Genomic DNA, 20,924 nt, shown 5'->3' with positions numbered 1-20,924 from the left:
GTCAAAATAGGAGACTGGCAAAGCTACAAATAGTGCCAGAATATCAACTAATAATAATATTTGCATTTTAGGTAAGCAAATATATCTGGTAAAATATCTGAGGAACCATTAGTAGTCCTTGCAAAGCATGTATAATATTAGCCCATCGTGCATGACTACAGTATTCCTGTTGTGCCATACTCAACACTGTCAGTGCATGAATGCAATGATGGATAGGAGTGATTTCTGGTAAAATGTAGGAGGCTCTAAAAGACCTCAATATCCTCCACAGACAAAATTATCCTCACTAGATGCTGATATTTCACTGCATACACATTTGTTATGGTGTCTATTCTATACATGCCAACATTTGATGGCAAGCACCCGGGTGGAATATCCATTTGCTGGCACTACGTTTCGGCTGTTACCGTGCTCCTTTAATGATGCCACATCCTTCACATCCAACTTTTGTCCATCTTCCCATGTGTAGATGCCAGTCCCCATAAATGAAGAAATCTCCCGGAATAGTTAGTTTTCAGGATGTTTCTGGCAGGTGTAGCTAGGCCTGGGAGTTTGCAGATTTTTTCCAGGAGTTTGGGAGTTCTCTTTTTTGAGGAGCCTACTGGACATTTTGAGATGCTGTAGATTGTTCCCTGATCTTCTCCAACACCTTAGTATTTGCAGAAAGTCTCTAATATACTCTTATTACACAAGTCTCTCCCTTAGGCCGGGGTCACTAGCATATCGATTCAGTGCTATCCAATATTTTATCAGATGGCACTTGGCCCAGTGTTAAAGCAGATCAGCGATTTTTTTTCTCATGCCGATTTGGCATGAAAGAGCAGCATGAAGTGATTGGCGGTGAGACTCAGCTCACTCGCACCCATACAAATCAATGAGTGCGTGTGAAACATTGGACTACACTTGGATGTCACCCAAGTGCAGTCCAATATACACCGAGACAGGCAATGGAGGAGATGGAGAAATTACCAGTTCTGTGATTCACTCATGCAAGAGAATCTGAGCAAGTAGAATGACACTCGACTCACACTCACAGTAGAGCTGGAGCCGAGTGTCTTTAGCATATTGCATCCAATGCCGTACGCTGCTGTGATTCCAGCCTTAGGAACAAGATTAGGTAAAAGAGAAGGACTCATGTGTGTCTATTGTATTCTGCCAGTGGAAAAAGGCAAAAGTGTGCAGCACCGACCCTGAACACCTTATAACTCTCCTTTTTCCAAATGGCACATAGTACCATGATGGTGCTATAGAGAGAAACCATAGGCAATACATTTTCTGCCCTTACTCATCATCACTTAAGGTTCCAGTAAAAAGTAAAAGTATGTTAAGTAATTGCATATTCACAACTTTCGTAAACTTTTACTATTTGTGTACTAGACTTATAATTCCAACAATTAGCTGCCTTAATAAGTTGTCCAGTAAAACAAGTTATCAACTATCTCTAACTTGCTGATCTGTGGGTGCCCCATTTCCATGACCGATCAGCAGCCGATAGATAATAACTTGTTTTAACTGGACAACCCCCTTTAACATCCTTAAAGGCTAAAAAGTGTTTAAAAAAAGTCTCCGATTTGCATACAGAAATCTGGCGCAGAAATCATTTTCAATTTGGATTTTACCCCTTGAGTGGGTTCCCATCTGCATATCCACCTACTGTTAGAAAAAGAGAACTCATCATTTTTTTTAAATATTTCACCTTAAATTTACTGACTATTACCTTAAGAGAGAACTGGTACATTGGGTTGATTTTCTTGAGATCATTCATGATGAAGTACAGGAGGGAGGCTCTTGATGCCACCGGACGATAGTGCTCCCGAGCTTCGTTGATCTTTACCTCATTGACTTTGGCTTCTAATACCTGCGTGCACAAGGCAAACATATCCTAAAGTGAATTCCCGGAGAATGGGGTCCATAGATACAGTAACTCGTCATCTCATGCTGTGCTGGGTAATCCGGTAATGTTATACATGGATGTTTTCAACTCTTTGTCTATCCCCCGCTGTCATTGCAGTGCCTTCCATTTATCCATGTCCTCCTCTCTCTATTTTTTTTGTTGGTAATTTTATAGTGAAGAGTTTAGAATTTATGGATGGATTGCATTCTACATTTATACTGTAAAAGGTTAAATATTGTATGTTTTTTTTTTACAATGATATTGTATAGATACATTTAGCACAATTAGTGATGAGCGAGTGTGCTCATTACTCAAGTTTTCTGAGCACGATCGGCTGTTCTCAGAGTATCTTGGGCGTGCTCGTAGATTATGTTTGAGTCCCCGTAGCTGCATGATTTGCACACTCGCTCATCACTAATCACAATGTGTCCCACTGCTGAGATCCCAAGTGTTTACCTGTAATCTCTAGTGAAACCAAGAAGGAAATATTCAATTTTAATTCACTAGAACCAGAGGAAAAATTACAGCACTTTTTTTTTTACATAAGTAAGTAATTGTATAGGGATCTGATGTGCTTTTGTATGCATTTAAAGGCAACCCTTGAATTAATTTGAGAAAACCCTTTCAGAGTAGATCCGACAAGATGATCACTTGGCCACTAGACATCAGTTGGGCTTCTGGCACCTCCAGCAAACAGCTGATCTTTCCAGGAGAAGTCAGCTCTTTCAAATAGTTAGCCATCCATGTAATACATGAACAGCTGGAGCCTACCAGAGGACAAATGACTCGTATGGAGTAAATCATGTTCTGGATAATAGGGAAAGTGCCAAGCAGGGGATCTCTCTGTGATGTCCATATTCTCTCTGCAAGGGTTGTCTTCATTGTACAAGTCCTTTAAAAGTTCCTAAACAAAAGGAATTTGTTCTCAAGGTGGTAGAATATGCACTCTTGTAATAACTCAACTATTACACTATTAAAACTTACTTGCACAACTATTACACTATTAAAACTTACCTGCAATGGCAAAGGACGGGGAAGTATAAAATGAAAAAAAAAAAACCATGCCATGGCTAAGAATGCGGAAGCCACTAGCAGCAGCCAAATCACTACCACCACAACAGGCACCAGCCATCTGGGCAGTAGTACTACCAAACACAGATAATAATAATAATTGGCCTTCTGTGCTTCCATTATGACCATTATGAAATCTATGGCACATAATCACTTGTCTCAGTCACAGCAGAATAATGTTACCTCTGACAGCGACACCATCAAATTGAGTCCAATATTTCACACAGAACTCTGTGAGATCACAAATGACTAAAAGGGATCATTTCAATTCATGAAAAAGGAATTGGTGCAGGGATAGAGAAAATGGTGAGGTGACAAGAACATAACATTTCGACCCTCATAGGGTCTTATTCACCTGCGCCTTGGATTGCGCCAGACCTACCCAGGACCCCGGTGTCCTTTTGCAAGTAGGATATCCTTTACATCATTCAGTGAACTTTGCCAACAGCGACTATATGAATAAGACCCTATGAGGGTCGAAACGTTATGTTCCTTTCGCCTCACCATCTTCTCTATCCCTGCACCAATTCCTTATTCATGAATTGTGTTATCGCTGCATCTGTATAATAAAGTCTTCAAAAGCATCTATCAAGAGTGTGCGTTGATTTGAACATTACTCTATTACGGGGATTGTCATCTCACTTCACCAGCACCTCGGATCTCAGCAAGAGTGCTCGCCACTCTACCTGTCTAACTTTTGGCCAGAGCATCATGCATGCATTTGCCACCATGCCTTCCCATAGGACATCCTGGTGTCACTCTTTGTTTAGATAGCGCACACACCAAGCAATGCACATGACGTAAAAAATGTGATTAATCAGATCAGGCTATCTTGTTCCATTAATACAATGTGCTGTTAGATTTGCATTAAAGATCCAGTAGCTCTTGTTATTTATTAACTGACACCCCAAAACTCTATTATAGGCGCTTTTTGAAATGGACCAAAATCAGCAGAGCCCTCTTGAGTGGTCTGTGGCTACATAACAATTACTTGATTCCAGCTCACCCAGTTGCTCTATGCTCATCCACCTGGGGCTCAGATACCGGCCTCGCCCTGGCCTCACATCAAGGAAAATAGAAAAAATTGGAGTCCGGCTCAACAGGACTGGATTTTCCTTTTCTTTTTCAAAATAAATTATGGTGCATACATATGCCCCATACATCTATGTATGGGGCATATCCTGATGAAGAAGTCATTGTACTTCGAAATGCGTTGAATAAACCACACGTTAGTACGTGAATATTTCTGGATCTTCAGTTATTCGGAAGCGCAGATCAAATCCACACTTTCCCATTCATCTGGTATCTATCATAGACAGGGTTACATTTTTCAGCAAATTATCCTACCATAGTCCTTTCCTTGGGATCAGCCAAGATGGGCTAGCTTTCACACCCTACACCCAACAGTGACCCTAAGGCATCTATGGCCTGATTGCCAGTTTACTGGTTGTCCATATTCAAACCTTTTTTGGTAGACACTAACCACTGCACACTGGGAACAATCCAGACGAGCCGCTGTTTTGGAGATACTCTAACCCTATCATCAGCAGGTATCACACTTTGACCCTTGTTAAAGTCAGGCAGATTCTTACGTTTGCTAATTTTTCTTGGTTCAAATAAATCAACTTCAAGAACCGACTATTCACTTGCTGCCCAATATATCCCATGTCTTTACAGGTGAAAAGTGGTGCTATAATCAATGATATTCACTTAATCTATAAATGGTGTTAGTGTTATTGCTGATCTGAGTATAAGCGTATAAGAGCTCACTCGTAGTGAGTCAAGAAAATTAGTGTCAAATCAATGCTAAGTGTTTTTTAAATTTTAGCACAATTTCACAGCCATTAACAATATGACAAAAATTTAAAGTTATTTTCTTATAATCCATTTGACTTGGCAGTACACTGGGCACATGGTGGCCAATATTAATATTCCTACCCTAACAAGTATAAAAATATGCCTTAATTTTATTTTTGGAACAGCATACCAGCCTATTCAGAGTTAAAAATAAAATAAAAATAATAATCATGATTTTTAATCGCTCCTCATCCCATTTGGAAATGGGTGTGTTTGTGGGAAGCTATAATAATTTTCTTTGATGAGCACGGATTGGAATTTAGTCCCATTCTGTACAAGACGCTAACTTGTGTTCAGAAAGCCAGATAAAAATATTCATTGCAATGTTATGAATATTAGGAACCATATTTCACGCTCATAAGTCTATAGGAATGTGCATAATTGACTCCAAAAATATTCTGAAAGGGTATAAATGGTGTTAATTTACCTTCTTCATCGCTCGGCAACCTCTGCAAATAAATGTACTGCGACTATTAAGAGTCTATGGAAGTGAAGGTCAAGCAGAAAACAGTGACTCTCTGCATAATAAACAGCGGGTAACTTTCTGTTCTACTAAATGTTAAAATGAAAATCAAATAAAGGTCGGAGTCACTAACATTTCTATACTATTTCTAGAGAGTTACTTGACATCAGACATTAGTGCACAAATAGATCTTTTCTTGAATTTCCAAGAAAGAGTTGGGGTCTAAGGGGTGACGTTTGTCCTTGTGGAGAGTGACATGTCAGAGTGAGGAGACTTAAAAGCCATGCATGCTCCTCTGGGAAATTAAATATGCAAATTGTCTCTTCAGAGAGGAAGAGGACTTAAACTCTAGAGCCACCTATTGGAAGGAGCAATCCTAAAAGTCAATATTGACCCTTTAACGAGCCTTGCCATATGGCTTAGGATAAAAACCAAACCAGAATCTCAATTGAGTCCTCAAGTCCTCTTTCTCTCTGAAGGGACAATTTGCATAAAGGGCTGCTAACTAAGTGCAGCACCCCAGAGTCCTGGTCGTGCAGTATTGTCGCTCTGCCGCTAAGGGGAGTGATGGTACGTCTGATTGTACTAAAGGAGTTCACCTGACCAGGTATCACAGTCACACATTACACTTCACACTCCGGCCACCAGGGGGAGCAAAAGGTTATATGTATTAGGCCACTCCTCACACTCTGGTAAAACTGGGGGTTGGATAGGAAGTTAGGAAGAAAGCTGACTGGGTTTTGCCCAGGCAACATCCAGTGAGAGAGGGTGTTGCGGGGAAAGATTCAGGGGGGTCCCTGTCAGGGGTGGGATCCTGACAGAGGCCTAGCAAGAGACAGATCGTTACGGAGCAGCGCCTGCACTTCATTGCGGCGGTATCTTAAGAAAGGACAAGAAGAGAAGTATATTGTGGAGAAGTGAGAAACGAGATCACAGCAACAAAGGAGATAATACCGGGAGGAGTCGTGCCCTAAGATCGTGGCAACATCCTTCTGAGGCGTGTAGCCGGTGGCCGGAACACCGATGGAGTACTGGCTCTACGCTTTACTTCAATCACGGCAGGGCAGTTGACTTTAGGTTGGCTGTCTCACCTTTTCACCTAAGCAGACAACGGAGGCAAATTGTGGGAGAGGGGCGTCTCTAGGGTCCCTATAAAATAGCTCCAGGCCTACCCCCGTCATACGGGTGCGTCCTATCCAAACTGGGGGAAGGAGAGAGAGAACATCAGAAACAGATACAAGAGTTGTGAGGACTATCCCGTGGTGCTCAGCAGGGAGGTACTACAACACACAGGCGCAAGTAGGAAGGCTACTGATTTCCACCTGCAAGGGGAACTCTGGATGTGCCTTCGGACCGGCCGGTCTCAGCAAGCCCTGTTAGCAGTGCTCTGGATTGTGGATGCTGAAGTCTACAGTAAAAGGTAAAGAGACTGCAACCTTGTGTCCTCGTTATTTACCGCGACCTAAACCACCACCACCTACACCTTTAATTGGACGCCCCTTAGCAGGGCCACGGACCAGGTTGGGCCACCGTGACATCCCCAGAACCGAGACAGAGGGACCCGGTACCGAGTACCCCATTGCCCTGCATCTGGGGGCGCTCCATAAGCACTGGTTGATTTGTAGACCTTGCGCAAAAACTCAATAAGTGAGCCTCTTTCTGCCATTACACCAATAACATATATATTTTTTTATTATTACTATTAAAATATTTTAGCTATTGCCTCTCCAGACACAGTCTTAATTTCCTGCATAATTGGGAATATTCCTGTCGCCTAGAGCAGCTGAGGAATGAAAAATAACATCTCAGGTGGGCTAGAGCATTAGAGAAATAAGGATGATAAAAATATTGTATCCAAGCAGGGAAATGATAAATGATAACATTCCTGGTGGTCTAGAGCAGGGAAGGAATAAAACATAACAGCGCTTTTGGCTCAGGGAAGTGATGGAATACAACACTGAAGCGATTAATAATAAAATTCCTGGTGGACTAGAGCAGTGAAGGAATAGAAAAATAACATCTCTGATGGGTCACAGCTGTATAGGAATAAAGAATGACATCCCTGGTGGGTTATAACAGTGAAATGATTATTGATACTGTTCCTAGTGGCCTAGAGTAGCGGAGGAATGACAAAGTGAAGTACCGGTAGTTACAGGGGTTGTCCACTATTAACTAGGACAACCCCTTCTCAATCTAAATGTTTAGCCTTGATAAAACAAAAAGCCTATACTCACCTCCCGTTTCGGCACCGTTCCAGTGGTGTTGGCACTTGCGGTCTCTGAGCTCTCATATGGTTGCATGACACGTGGTGCCTGGTGCCCAATCAGCACTGGCATCACTGTTCCCACCTTCATACAAATTGAACATGAAGAGGAGCTCAGAGAGCAGCTGCAGCCCGGACTTACTCTTGATGTTCAATTCGACTGAAGGTGGAGACTGTGACGCCAGCACTGATTGGGCGTCAGGCACCACGTGTCATGCAACCATATGAGAGCCCGGGACTGCGAGTGCCGACAGAGCTGGAATGGCGCTGTCACGGAAGATGAGTATAAGCTTTTTTATTTTATCGGGGCCAAACATTTAGATTGAGAAGGGGCTGTCCTAGTAGTGGACAACCCCTTTGAAGATACCATCCGTGGTAGTCTATGGTTTTGGTGTTACCTACCAGTAGAATTGACTAACTACCTTTTCCATCTCCAGCTGTAGACACAGCTACAGCACCTCCAGCAATCACAGAGCAGCTTAGACAACAAATCCTCAGTGATTGCCTGGCTGAGATCATCCAGTGACTATGCAATCGTGAGAGACCTATGCAGAATTTGAGAACGAGGAGGCAAGCGAAGCATGATACTTATTTTAAAACCTCCTTTTATAACATATTTTTTTTACTAGAAAAGTCAACTTTTTATTTGTAGCACAAGCATAATTTTTACTTTGTCAAATGTTGATTACAAATGAAATAACATTGATCAGCATCCAAATCCTTCGTGCTCCATTAATCACAGGGCAGTCAGTTTAAGAGTAAGACCTATTCTGGTTTAGGATATTTCCACGTGATCTAAAATATAATAGGTACTTACAGTACATAAAGGATCAATGGCTTCCTGATTAATATTTTAATTGTTTATATCTTAAAAAATACATTTTGGGATACATTAAAAACTAAATCTCCACCATGAATACAGATTTTTCTCTACCACTGAGGTGCTTTGTGCTTCATTTATCCACATAAACATTTTAGATTTGTACATCGTATTGTATGTTAAGTAGAAAATATGTTCAATGAGCTGCGATATCTCTTTTTTAACCGTTTCTGCATGGAAAAAATAAACAATGCTTAAGTTTTAAAAAAATGTTTGAAAATCACCGGTGACTAAACAGGAGTGAATCGATAAACAGGACCCTGGTCCATCGGCCACGTCAGTCTTCCATGGCCGCCGGACGAAATGTATAGCAGACCGAACAAAGGTAAATAGAAGACATCTTATGTCACATCTGTTCCGAATTCACATGAACCCGTCCTGTACTGAAATGTTTTATTTATTTTATTTCTACTTTTTATGGTCCAAAACAAAAATAAATAATTGCTGGACATGTGAACATTTCCTAAAATCGGCAACTGTAAAAATGTGTGCTAAAAGATTGTTTTCCTAATATGAATATATCTCGGCATTTAAGACATTATCACAATACATCTAATATAAAAATATACTGGAGGGTTTTCATCTATGCTTACTATGTAATATTTGACTACTGAACTACCAGGTCTAAAAATTATATGCAATGCACAAATATCATGAACATCAGTAAACTTTCACAAATATACGTTCTATAGATCCACTTTCTATGGGAAGATGTTGACTTTTTTTAGAGCAGTTTCATATGGCAGTTAAATGGGATAGATACATTTCTGCGGTTGTACACATAGAAAACATATTGGTAGGTTAAATCAACATAATTATTGTAACTAAAAATTGTCAACAAGGTTTGTGGTGATTTAACATCATAACTAAGGGGACCCCGATGTGTGATTTTAATCAGTGATGATTGTGTATGTTTCTATGCCTCCTAATTTTTGATAATACATTTCTTTCAAGTTACATGTTACTTTTTCTTCATGGTGAAGATTATTCTAATTAACCCGAGAATATAATTAGGCTCATGCATTAAAATTAGTCCTATTCGAGGTCCAAAAATAACACTAATTTAACTGTAAGATTCCAGGTATGCATCATCATGAAAAAAAAAAAAAAAAAATCATATACCTTCAACTTGAAACATTTTAAAGTAAATGTGATGATTCCTACTGACACATGAAAAACACTGATTTGCAATTCTGTTTTGCAAAAGTTTACAAAATCAACACCTCACGAATAGAGATGAGCGGATCAGACGAAAATTCGAATTCGACTGTATTTTCTGGGAAATTAGATTTGCAGACAAGCTTTTCTCCACATATTTAATGTCCCTTATTATGTTCTTGGGTCTCTGCAGACACCAGAGTGGAATAACCATAACATGTAAAAAATAAATAAAAACATACTCACCTTATTGCTGACCTCTCCGCCCCCTCCGCTATCCACCACCACTCGTCCCGCCCTCGACGCATCTTCGTATCCAGTCCTTGCATTCCAATATAAACTAAAGGCTCAGTAGAAAAGTGAAAAAAGCCTAAAACCGTGCCTGAGGGTCCATTTAGATCTGTTAATGAATGCGGATCTACTGTATGCAGTCCAGCTGGCGCTCATTTCCTGGCATATTTACACACTCCGACAAGAACTGATGGGAACATGGATTAGTAGCACGATTATTCTGTCCCCATACAGAATCATGTTAATGGCAGCACATACCCTGCTTACAGGATGATGTGCTGCCGATATCGTGCTGCCGATTATTTTTATTGCGTATGAGAGTTCCTATGAATTCTTGTTTGCCAATTGTCAGCTTCTCCAAATGCATGTTATAATAGAGTCAATTATTTGGGGAGAAGGTGGGAGAACATAGGTTGGAGACTTGCATTAAAGAATCCCCCCTCCTCCCATCAAAATTTTTATCCTCTTAATATATTGCAGTCATTATATTACATAGCACTGTGTACTTACAATTGCTAATTTTGCCTTTCTACCCAGCTAATTCTTCTCTTTTCCTTTAGGTCTATGATATCACATGATTAAAAATTGACTAGCTGAATCCTTCTAAGCTCTATGTAGAATCAGGAGGTCAATTTTCCCAGTACGAGTCATCATTGCAAAAGTCTCTGGCAGGTGGGAGGAGGGGGCAGCTGGGTCAGGAGGTGAAGAGGGGAGTGATAAATGCAGGGACAAGAGACTTCCTGTTTCTACATAGAGCGTCGAAAAGAGAAGAATTAGCTGGTTGGAAAGGCAAAATGAGCAATTGTAATTGTTAATATATGATGACTACAATATATTAAGAAGATTAAAACTTTGATGGGAGTGATTCTTTAAAGAGTTCTATTAAAAGCTGTTTTTATAGCATTTGCACAGTATATTAAAGGGCTACTCTTTTTGCATGCAAGGCAGTTGACAGCAACTTTTCTGGCAAAATCAACCAATTTTGCCATTGGAGAAAAAATAAATAAATTGCAGTTACTTGTTGATTGATCCTGGCTTGCTGAAAAGTTATAACAGGAAATTTGATGAGGTACACTGCAGATATTGTATACATTTATACCACCCATATAAGCAAAATGCTTTGTTAAACAGCCAGGAGCAGCATGCAAAAAGAAGTATGGTCTAGTAAATCAAGGATGAGCAGCAATTAGCTTTTTACTGGGAAATATCCTCATTATCTCATTTTCTTACTTGACGACATCTCACTGTACAATTTTCCAGCAGCCCTAAGCTTGGGATAAAGCTTCCGTTACCTTCATTTCGATCTCGGCTGCCGTGTGTTTTGTTGTTTCCAGCTTTTCCACCAGGAGTGTGTCCCCCAGGAAATTACTTTCTGCTGCTGATAGGCGTGTCAGTAATTCATCCTCAAGCATTTTCAACTCAATTTTGAAATAATTTTGTTGCTTTGTGAGCTCAGACTGAAAAGAAAATGGTAAGTTTTAGACCTGTAATTGTGCCGATGCGAACAATGGGAATACACTTTGCTACCTTTTAATTTTCCTGATTATTCAACATTTTACAATAGTTCTAAAGCATTTAAGGTCAGGACTAATATCCAGAAAGGAAAAGGAGTATAATTTGGGGCTTTATCGGGTACATTCAAATGACCATTTTATTCCTTATTCATTCCATTTACTCACAAATTACTAACTTAAAATGACTCTTTTGTTATTGGGCTTTTTTTGTTTTTAAGGAGCATTTAGAGCTTTATATTCTTTACAATGAAGGCATTTAATGTATAAAATATTTAAATTGAAATATTCCATTAAATATTGAAATGTTGCAACATATGCAATCAGCATTCCATTCACATTCCTAAAGTCGAACACTATATTGATATACAACTGTTTGAAGCAGCGTGTTGCCCTTAATAAAGGCAACTTTCACTTGGAACTGATCATAATGCTTTCACTTTTCCATGTTTCTCTGCTACCTGTTATCAGTTCAGGAAGGTATTTTTTTCTCAGTCTCTTATCTTTAGAATGTGTCTAGTATTGCATCACACATCCATCCTAGAAAAGTAATAGCACAGTTAGTTGTGAACACGTGCAGTAGGAAACTCAGGTGTTGTAATATGGAAATTATTTATACCATGTACTGTGAAGGTATCTTCAGGGCACAATAGGCACTCAGAATTCAGAAAAAAAGGGTGAACAGCAGTGTGAGCAATATCTTCTTTCCTCAGCACCCCTGGTATCCCCAGTATTAGATCAGATAAACAGGGTGGACAACAGTGTGAGCAGCTTCTTTTTACCTCAGTACCCTTGGTATCCCCAGTATTAGATCAGATAGACAGGGTGGACAACAGTGTGAGCAGCCTCTTCTTACCTCAGCACCTTTGGTGTCTGAAGTATTAGAACAGATAGACAGGGCAGACAGCAGTGTCAGCAATCTCTTCTTACCGCAGCAGACATGTTATCTCGAGTATTAGATCAGATAGACAGGGTGGGCAGCAGTGTAAGCAATCTCTTCTTACCACAGCACTTCTGATATCTCCAGTATTAGATCAAATAGATGATGGACAGCAGTGTGTGCAGCCTCTTCTTACCTTAGCACCCCTGATATCACCAGTATTAGATCAGATAGACAGGGTAGACAGCAGTGTGAGAAGCCTCCTCTTACCTCAGCACCATGTTATCTCCAGTATTAGATCATAATATCCACTGGGAGCACATCCTATTACACATGATGTGTGGTGCCAGAGCTTCTTACTGCTCATGCTCATAGGCATCTGTCCTATTAGCATTATAGGACAGGTGTCTATCAGCATCTGTCTTAGAATGTTAATAGGATAGATGCCTATGAAAGTAGCAGAAGTTCCCACACGTCTATTTAAAGCACCACTCCAACTTTTTTTTCAGCAATGCAGTGGTGCTACTAAAGTAAGGTCCCTGCCCCCTGTCTTATACTCACTCTCTGACATCTTTCATCTTTTTTTCAGTGCCCCTCTAATCCCGAGGGGCCATCTTGTGACCGCAGTTCCTAACTGTCCGGAAGTCAGAAGTTATGTCACAAGCTCTCAATGCAAGTCTATGAAAGCAAGAATGAGCCAGAATGAGGCTCTCATAGACTCATATTAAGTTGTGACATCAAACTCACTCTAGCAAACACTGGAACGATCCGGAAGGTCACAAACTGCTGGATGAGAGCGGCCTCGAAAGAAGGTAGATTCTCAGTCAGAATTAAAATGAAAGGTAATACCTCTAAATAGAGTAAATGACACTGGATCCTAAATTCACAATTGATAATGTCACATCTCACCTCCTCACCGTCACTTCACAATTACCTTTTCCTTGATCTGAGCTGAGCATTCTTTTTAAATTCTTTAAGGTGAACTTGTCAGCGGGATTTTTCTAAATAAACTACAGGCATTGTCATATTGGCGCTGTTACATTGATTAAAATGATACTTGGGGTGAAGAAGTCCGTCTTGTGGTTCTTGTGTCATCAGTGCTGGAAGTTTTCAGTTAATGATATGCTCATGCTCTGGGGCGGGACTGGAGGCAAAGTCTTATCTTCCTGCTCTAAGCCAGAAAAACCAAGGAGACCAAGGTGAGACCTGTCCACAGGCCGCCCCGAAGCACAAACATGTTCCTCATCATAGAGACAGAAAAAAACTGTCTCTCTCATATACATCAACCACGCATACGTACACAGCAACCCCCAGAGACCCTGCCACAGCAGCAAAGAATATGTCAGCAACTCCACCACAGCAGCACAGAATATGTTAGCGATCCAAGCCACAGCAGAACAGAATATGTCAGCGACTCCACCTGCTGAGGGCAGAGCAAAGCACTGCAGTGTGAATGCACTCTTTTGCCTTTCCCTGCACTTGCGCAGATCGGTTCTTTGCTCTGACATCAGAAGGGCAAAGAGAATTGCGCCTGTGCAGAAGCGCCAAGGAGAACACTGTAGATGACATAGGATGTGTCATCCACATGAAGCACTGAAGGAGAATGGCGATCGTAAGAAGAGAGGAGGCACCGGACCAAGACCAGCGACGCCCAACGGATCGGACTGCCCTTTGGGCGAGTATAATAAAATGTCTTTTTTTTGTTTTGCAGGGCGGCTTGGAGACTTATATACATCATTCCAGAATGCTGTAACACAGGGCTGAAAGGCGGCGGCTGTAGGTTATTAAAATGTAAAAAATCCTAGTGACAGTTTCCTTTTAACTGCGGACTTCTAATTATTGGCAGATCACAACAAATTTAGTTTTGATTTGCCAATAAATCTTTCAAGTATATCTAAAAAAAAAAAATAAAGAAATACTTAGTTCTATGACTTCAGGACTGGATTCAATCTACTGAAGCAAGTTGATTACTAGAGGAAAAAATGTACACAAAAAACTGTATATACAAAGTAATATCTAAAGTAGTGTATAGCAGAAACTATTTAATGCAAATGTAATGTATCGCAAAAACAATTTATAGTGAGATATTACGGTATATTGTTAGGAAGAAATGAGTCACTGTCAATTTTTAAAAAACGGTTACCTTGAAATGTTCCAAGTCGGGTCTCTCTAGATTCACCACATCGGCCAGGAGCTGGTCTTCCAAGCCATCTCTTGTCACAGTGAAGTTGATTAGCGTTGTCTGGGCCTGTATTTCTGGTTTGTAATGGGGATTTGCAAGCTTTGTATGAAGAATAAGTCTAAATTTTGGATGGAATTTACATTCTTTATCCCCGATTCGAATGTATCTGAAAATTAGGAACATAAAATGTATAAAAATAACCCGTAGCCTCAATGGATCTTTTGTTTTCACTGTATATAAATATAATATAAATATTAATGTGATAATTTATAGACAAAAATATTTAAAATCACGATCTAAAGCGAATTTCCCAAACATGTTTGTCCACATAAATATAAACAAAACAATATTAACCAGATCAGGACTGAGACATTTTACCATGTTCCTGACCACCAATCACATTTTCAGATTTTATTGTACATACGATTTTAAAGGCTATAAAAAAATTCACTCGGATATTCAGATATTTTTTTCCTTTTTGAGAAACATAGGGCTTAATTTTTTAAAATATTCTTTTTTGCTGATATCGAGGAAAAGTAGGAAATTTGGGGTTACTTTTCACATGTTCTTTTTTTTCTTACAACCTCAAAACTATTTCATACATTGGACATGTTTTTCTTTTTACAAGGCCGGGGCTATAAAAAGTGTTTTTTTCTAGTTTGTTTTTTTTTTTTGCTTCATTTTTTATTTTATTTTTTTCATTTATTTTACATAGTGTATCCCCCTTGAGGTCTTAAAAAAAAATCTTTGGGGGGCACATGAACGTAATAATACATTATTGTTATTGCTGATTTCCCCTGTTGCTGGGGCTGGTAGATCAGCCCTAGTTATAGGTGGAATTCAGCTTCCAGGCTGCATAGCAGAGCTGACTGGATCTCCTGCTCCCTCCCCACACGCAGGAATCCCATGAATACTGGGTCTGGAGGAGGACACACTGTCAGTGCTTAATAATCCTTATGTGCGCAAGCATATGTTCAGTGTTGTTTTCACAGTGATCAGGAAGGCAAATATGATAATAAATCATATTTACCTTCTGTGTGGGGAGTCTGGCTGTGTCTGACAGCCGCTCCCCGCTTCCATTGCCACACAATCTCCTGAAAGCTGTTTACCATGCAGTTATATTTTAGACCATCAGTGCAGAGTGTGGTCTGTCCGGACATTTATAGTCTATGGACAATCTAGAGGTAGTTAAGTTAAAAATCTATCAATTTGGCATTCTTTTTTTACACCTGTCCTATGAGCATATGGAAACTATTATGGCCTCAAATCATCAAGACTGGTGTTGTCCATACTGGTCTTGATGGGTGGGGGCATTAATAGACATATGACCTCTAATGAATCAGGGGTGTCTGAAAATGGGCATGCACCTCCATGTGCCATGCCATAAATCTTACTCCAGTCAGGGACAGGACAGTCAAGAACACAAAAGCTCGATACAAATTATATGAGCTTTGGTGTCACACCCACGTCCAGCCCCAAATCCGCTCACTTTCATGAAGTTGGGTGAAACTGGCATGCAAATGCCAAAAGTCGCATTCTTGAGTTGTACAATAATGTTGCTACATATCAAAGTTACACTTAAACATTAGTGATGACTGAACGGGCTGTGCTAGCATAGTCCAGGCCAAAGAGGAAAAAATAGGTGGCACTTCGTGAAGCAGTAAAGCAATCCTTTCTTTATTCAATGCAAGTTGTACATGGATGCAGGGGAGCTGGTGCAGCGGAGGACGATGGCCGTTTCGCGTTGATCAGACGCTTCTATGGGTCCAACACTCATCACTAATAAACATCTAATATGTAGGGGAAGCATGGTGGCTCAGTGGATAGCATGGCAACCTTGCTTCGCTGGAGTCCTGGGTTCAAATCCCATCAAGGACAACATCTGCAAGGAGTTTGTATGTTCTCCCCGTGTTTGCGTGGGTTTCCTCCGGGTTCTCCAGTTTCCTCCCACATTCCAAAGACATACTGATAGGGAATTTAGATGGTGAGCCCCATTGGGGACAGCGACGATAATGTGTGCAAAACTGTAAAGCGCTGCGGAATATGTTAGCACTATATAAAAAAATAAAAATTATTATTAGGTATGCAATGATAGCAGCTAAAGTCATGATCTCAATAAAAGAATCATGCAAACTTAAATAAAAAATATTCTACAATTGTACATTAATTAAATGCAAAAATCACATCAATAATGAATGGACAAACATTCCAGAAAATGTACAGTAATTTACATACAGCCCTAAACTAAATTCTACACAGGAATATTTCATGGGCATAACATAATTTTAAATAAAGAATAATATTTTATTAATATGCAATGTTGCTTTAAGAGAACTGTTAGTATTTGTGTTTTTACTAATACTGTGTTAAAACCATGATACGATTACAACGTGTGACTATGCCCTTATAATGATTGGCTAAAAACATCACTATTGTTACATTCAACATAAGTTAAATAAAAATAATCATTTTAAAATCTAATTTAGTATTATTTTAAAATGTCATGCACATTTTCATATTTTTCCTATTATTTTATATTTTGAAATGGCATAAATAACAATTTCATCATATAATTTATGATCATAATTGATATCCTTAGGATTACGTAGGGTCAATAGTCTCCAGAATTCTTATTATTAGCACAGTCCTGAAAAGAACAATTCTTAAAATGCCATACTTAAAGGTCCATAATATATTATTTACATTTGATAAATGCTTGATCGTTACTTAATCTTAAGAAATACTTTCTTATTTTCCTACTGATTCCGTAGATCTTGTAAGTTTTTCATGTCGCCCGTCTGCCAAAGTGTTTGTTTTGAAGTCAACAGTCATTGAAATTCAGAATGTCAACCAAAATGTTATAAGTAGTAGTCATTTTCTGAGTCACAACGCTCCACGAAATCACTCCTTGAATCAAATACCCCCAAGAGAGTAAGAAATTAAACATACCTTTCAGAGTAGTGTTGAACTGTGCAAGTGCGTTCAGCTGGATCAATACTCAGCATGTAGAGGGCTCTGCTACAGTTATGATCTGGGGTGTCTGATAGGGCATTTGTGCAAGGAAGCCAAATATTTTGCAAAGTACAGAAAAAAAAAATATATATATATATACGACGCGCGCGCACATCCACTGTCACACACACACAAAGATACATGCACTTTCCTTAGGTAATTAAGGAGAAGACTGCCTGGGTTACCTGCAATTTGCTATTAAAATAAATGATTGTAATTGATAAGCATAATTAGACATTGGGAATAATGAAGTGACCCTAATCAGTGATGAAATACTGATTGTGTGAAATAAAAACACCACCTATTTATAGGCTGAAAACCCAAACCTGAAGGAATCTTGTATGTTATAATTAGAAGAAAATTCATTTACAGTGATTAGAGAGGTTGCGGATCCAGGATAAGGAGATCGACAACTTATAATAAGTAAAAATAAATGAAAAACTTCTAATAGTGCACGAATCTGGAAGAATTCTTATGATAATATTTATGGAGGATTTGAGGATTCTTAAGAGCATTTTTTTTTTATTACTGATAGGACTGGACTTAAAAGATTATATGTTGGGTAACTAATGGAACATGTTTACGATCACATATAAGAAAGTAGTTTTTCTTGGCTTAAAAAGCTAATAAATGTTATTCCTTTTTATTCCATGGGCGTTTTTTTATTATCAATTTTTTACATGCGTCTTTGACATCCTAAATAAAAGCCTATGGAAGAAGACATATATAATAAGCACTATACAAAGAGCATGCTGCATGAAAAAATAAATATTGGTCACAAAATGTCCTAAAAGTGAGTAACTATGCCAGACAACAATGAAGACTGTAATGTACTTCATACTTCCTGAGTTTCAGCAAAAAAAAAAATTGAGAAAAAAAGTCACAAAAAAGTTTCTTCTTTGCCAAATTTTGTCTCTCTCAAGAACCCCTTTTTTTGGTTTATTTTTTACTTAATTAAGAAAACCAGCTTGAGCTTGATAAAAATAGTAATTCAGCTTTTTCCACAGAGTAAAAGGCTAATATTACTAAAAAATAGAAATAAAATGCTAATTGACAGAAAAAAATTAATGTCCTATTTGTCAGATAAAAAGGCAAAATGCAAATGTGAATACAGCCTTACATTGGAAATAGTTGAATTAATTTGTTGGGTTTGGATTATCTACATAATTTATTAAGTAACTTGAAAAAAAAGAAGCTAAAACAAGAAGGCTATTGTTTATTTTTTAATCTGATGAATGGCGCCGTCAAGAGAGTTTTTGTTTGGCATCAATAATATTCCTCGCCTAGCGGGAAGAAACTTTCTCAATGGATTGTGCCATACAAGATTTTTAAGCCACTGCCCATTTATCGGGTTGGCGGAAATGTTTTCAATGGTCATCTAAACTATTGGAATATTATTGCCTTAACTCACTCCGTGATCCTTCTGAACTTCATCTGTGTTTCTGTATATTAATGAAATTAACTTGTAAAATTAATTAAAAAAATGATGATGATCTTGGATTGATCACAGGTTTTGTCTGATATGTCTCTGCTGAATTTCCTAAGCATCACAATAAAAGTGTTGTATCTGCTTTTTATAACTATATGGATGTATCCTTCTGCATGTATGCCCTTTTACCAGCAGAATACATTACATATTTGTCATACTGGTAGGTAGATTTGTAAGTTCATCTTAAAACACCACTCCAGTGTTTTTTTTTTCTTTTTCAGAAGTGGAGTGGTGCTATTTACCTAAGGTCCCTGACCCAAATCTGACACTTACCCACCATCGTCTTTACCTTTTATCGGTGCCACTCCAGTCCCATTCTGCCACCTTGTGACTGCAACATCTGACCATCCGAAATTCAGAGGTAATGGTTACAAGCTCTCAATACAAATCTATGTGAGCCATAACTAGACTCATAGACTTATATTGAAAAGTGACCTCCGACAAACACTTGAGCGTTCCAGCAGGTCACACACTGCTGAAGACCGACCAGAGCGGCGCTGATAGAAGGTGATGACGGTGGCTGGAAACTCTAAGAGTAGGGGCAGGGAGCTTAGATTTGTGATACGACTTCAAAAGTAAAATTAAAAAAAAATGCTGGAGTGTTACTTTAAGAAATACAGAGAATGTTACAACAGGAAAAATTATAGATCACCTCCATGAAAAGTCCCTTATGCTCAGTGCTTACCGTGCCATTTGCAATTTCATTTTAGACTTTTAAGAATACTGTGACCTACTGAAGGTCAGACAAAGCTGACATATTAATCAAAAGGAACTAGCCGAGTGCAGTATGTTAAACAACATATATCATTCTCCCTTGAAGATGTATTAGTTACATTATTCCAATTATTAATATAATTGCATTTGCTAACTACTCTGACAGCGGAGACACCGAGGATGTCCACATTAGTGAAGCAGTTGTAGTTTATAGTTCACACTGTGGGTAAACTGCTTCCCCTCGCATCTACAAGCTTCTCCGGTAGTAGACATTAGTGTGAGACCATTTTTCCCCAAGGGATACAGAATTTATGTAGATGCAACACTAGTGACATAATATCAAACTATATTCTGGGTTACAGGAAAATAATTATTACCTTCCCTTTTTAAGTGTATTTCGCCCAAGTAGTGGGTCAAGCACAGGGTCAATAGATTCTTCCAAATTTTCTATCAGAACTGGGTCACCAGCCACAACTGCTTGTTCTATGACATCTACGTACCTGTGGAGGAAATTAAGAAAACATTCTAAGCTACTAATTACATAGTCATGGGGAGTTGCCAAGCAATGAATTTAGTCATTAGGTAGTGTAGTGTTCCACCAGCGCAGTTGTGAGGTCCCCTGGTTCCAGTGTGGCAGTGTTCTGAACCCGAATCCCTAGTCCTAGTGCAGCCACTTCCTGAACGTTGTCCCCAGGTTCCGGTGTGGCCAGTGTCCTGAACCCGAATCCCTGGTTTCAGTGCAGCCACTGAATGAAGGTTGTTCCATAGTCCTGGTGCGGTCAGTCCTGAATTCGAAGTACCCTGGTCTCGGTGCAGCCAGTGCCTGAAAATTGTTCACTGGTCTGTATGTAGCCAGTCCTTGATTCAGTATTCTAGACATGTCTGAACGTAGCCCTTCTCCCTGTCAGTGAACCTGACCACTGGGGTCAGCAGCTGCTGTAACGGCGCCTACCTAGGAATGGTACCTGGCGGCCACCTGCAGTCCAGTCTGTCTCCACCATCAGCAGCTCTAGTGAACACCAGTTAGCCACTTCGCAGACCCGCCCCTGCGGCACAGTGGGTCCACAAATCCAAGTGCGCCACCTGTGGGCGTAACACAGCCTAATGCAATTTTAATATTTTTCTCTTGTGGGAGTGTTTCTCCCAGAAATATAGGCTGGATATTAGGTCTCCATGCTCCAGGTGGCTGCGGTCTTTATCAGCAAAGCTTCTGTTCTGCTCTTATTTTTGTATTTTGCTATCTCCCTTTCTGCAGCCTG

General features: G+C 39.5%; 1 protein-coding gene across 1 annotated transcript in view; it reads right to left on the bottom strand.

Annotated features, from left to right (window-relative positions):
- The window catches only part of LOC143784436 (dynein axonemal heavy chain 11-like), a 248,080-nt gene that overhangs the window by 60,486 nt on the left and 166,670 nt on the right, over positions 1 to 20,924 (bottom strand). Inside the window, exons 31-34 of the mRNA XM_077272673.1 lie at positions 20,043 to 20,165; positions 14,412 to 14,616; positions 11,170 to 11,334; positions 1,718 to 1,858 (exon numbers count right to left, since the gene is read on the bottom strand). Coding sequence (XP_077128788.1) covers positions 1,718 to 1,858; positions 11,170 to 11,334; positions 14,412 to 14,616; positions 20,043 to 20,165 — 634 coding nt within the window. The remainder of the gene's footprint in view (positions 1 to 1,717; positions 1,859 to 11,169; positions 11,335 to 14,411; positions 14,617 to 20,042; positions 20,166 to 20,924) is intronic.

Source organism: Ranitomeya variabilis, chromosome 7, assembly GCF_051348905.1.
Source record: "Ranitomeya variabilis isolate aRanVar5 chromosome 7, aRanVar5.hap1, whole genome shotgun sequence".
Lineage (NCBI taxonomy): Eukaryota > Metazoa > Chordata > Amphibia > Anura > Dendrobatidae > Ranitomeya > Ranitomeya variabilis.
This window is presented reverse-complemented; position numbering and strand designations above follow the sequence as displayed.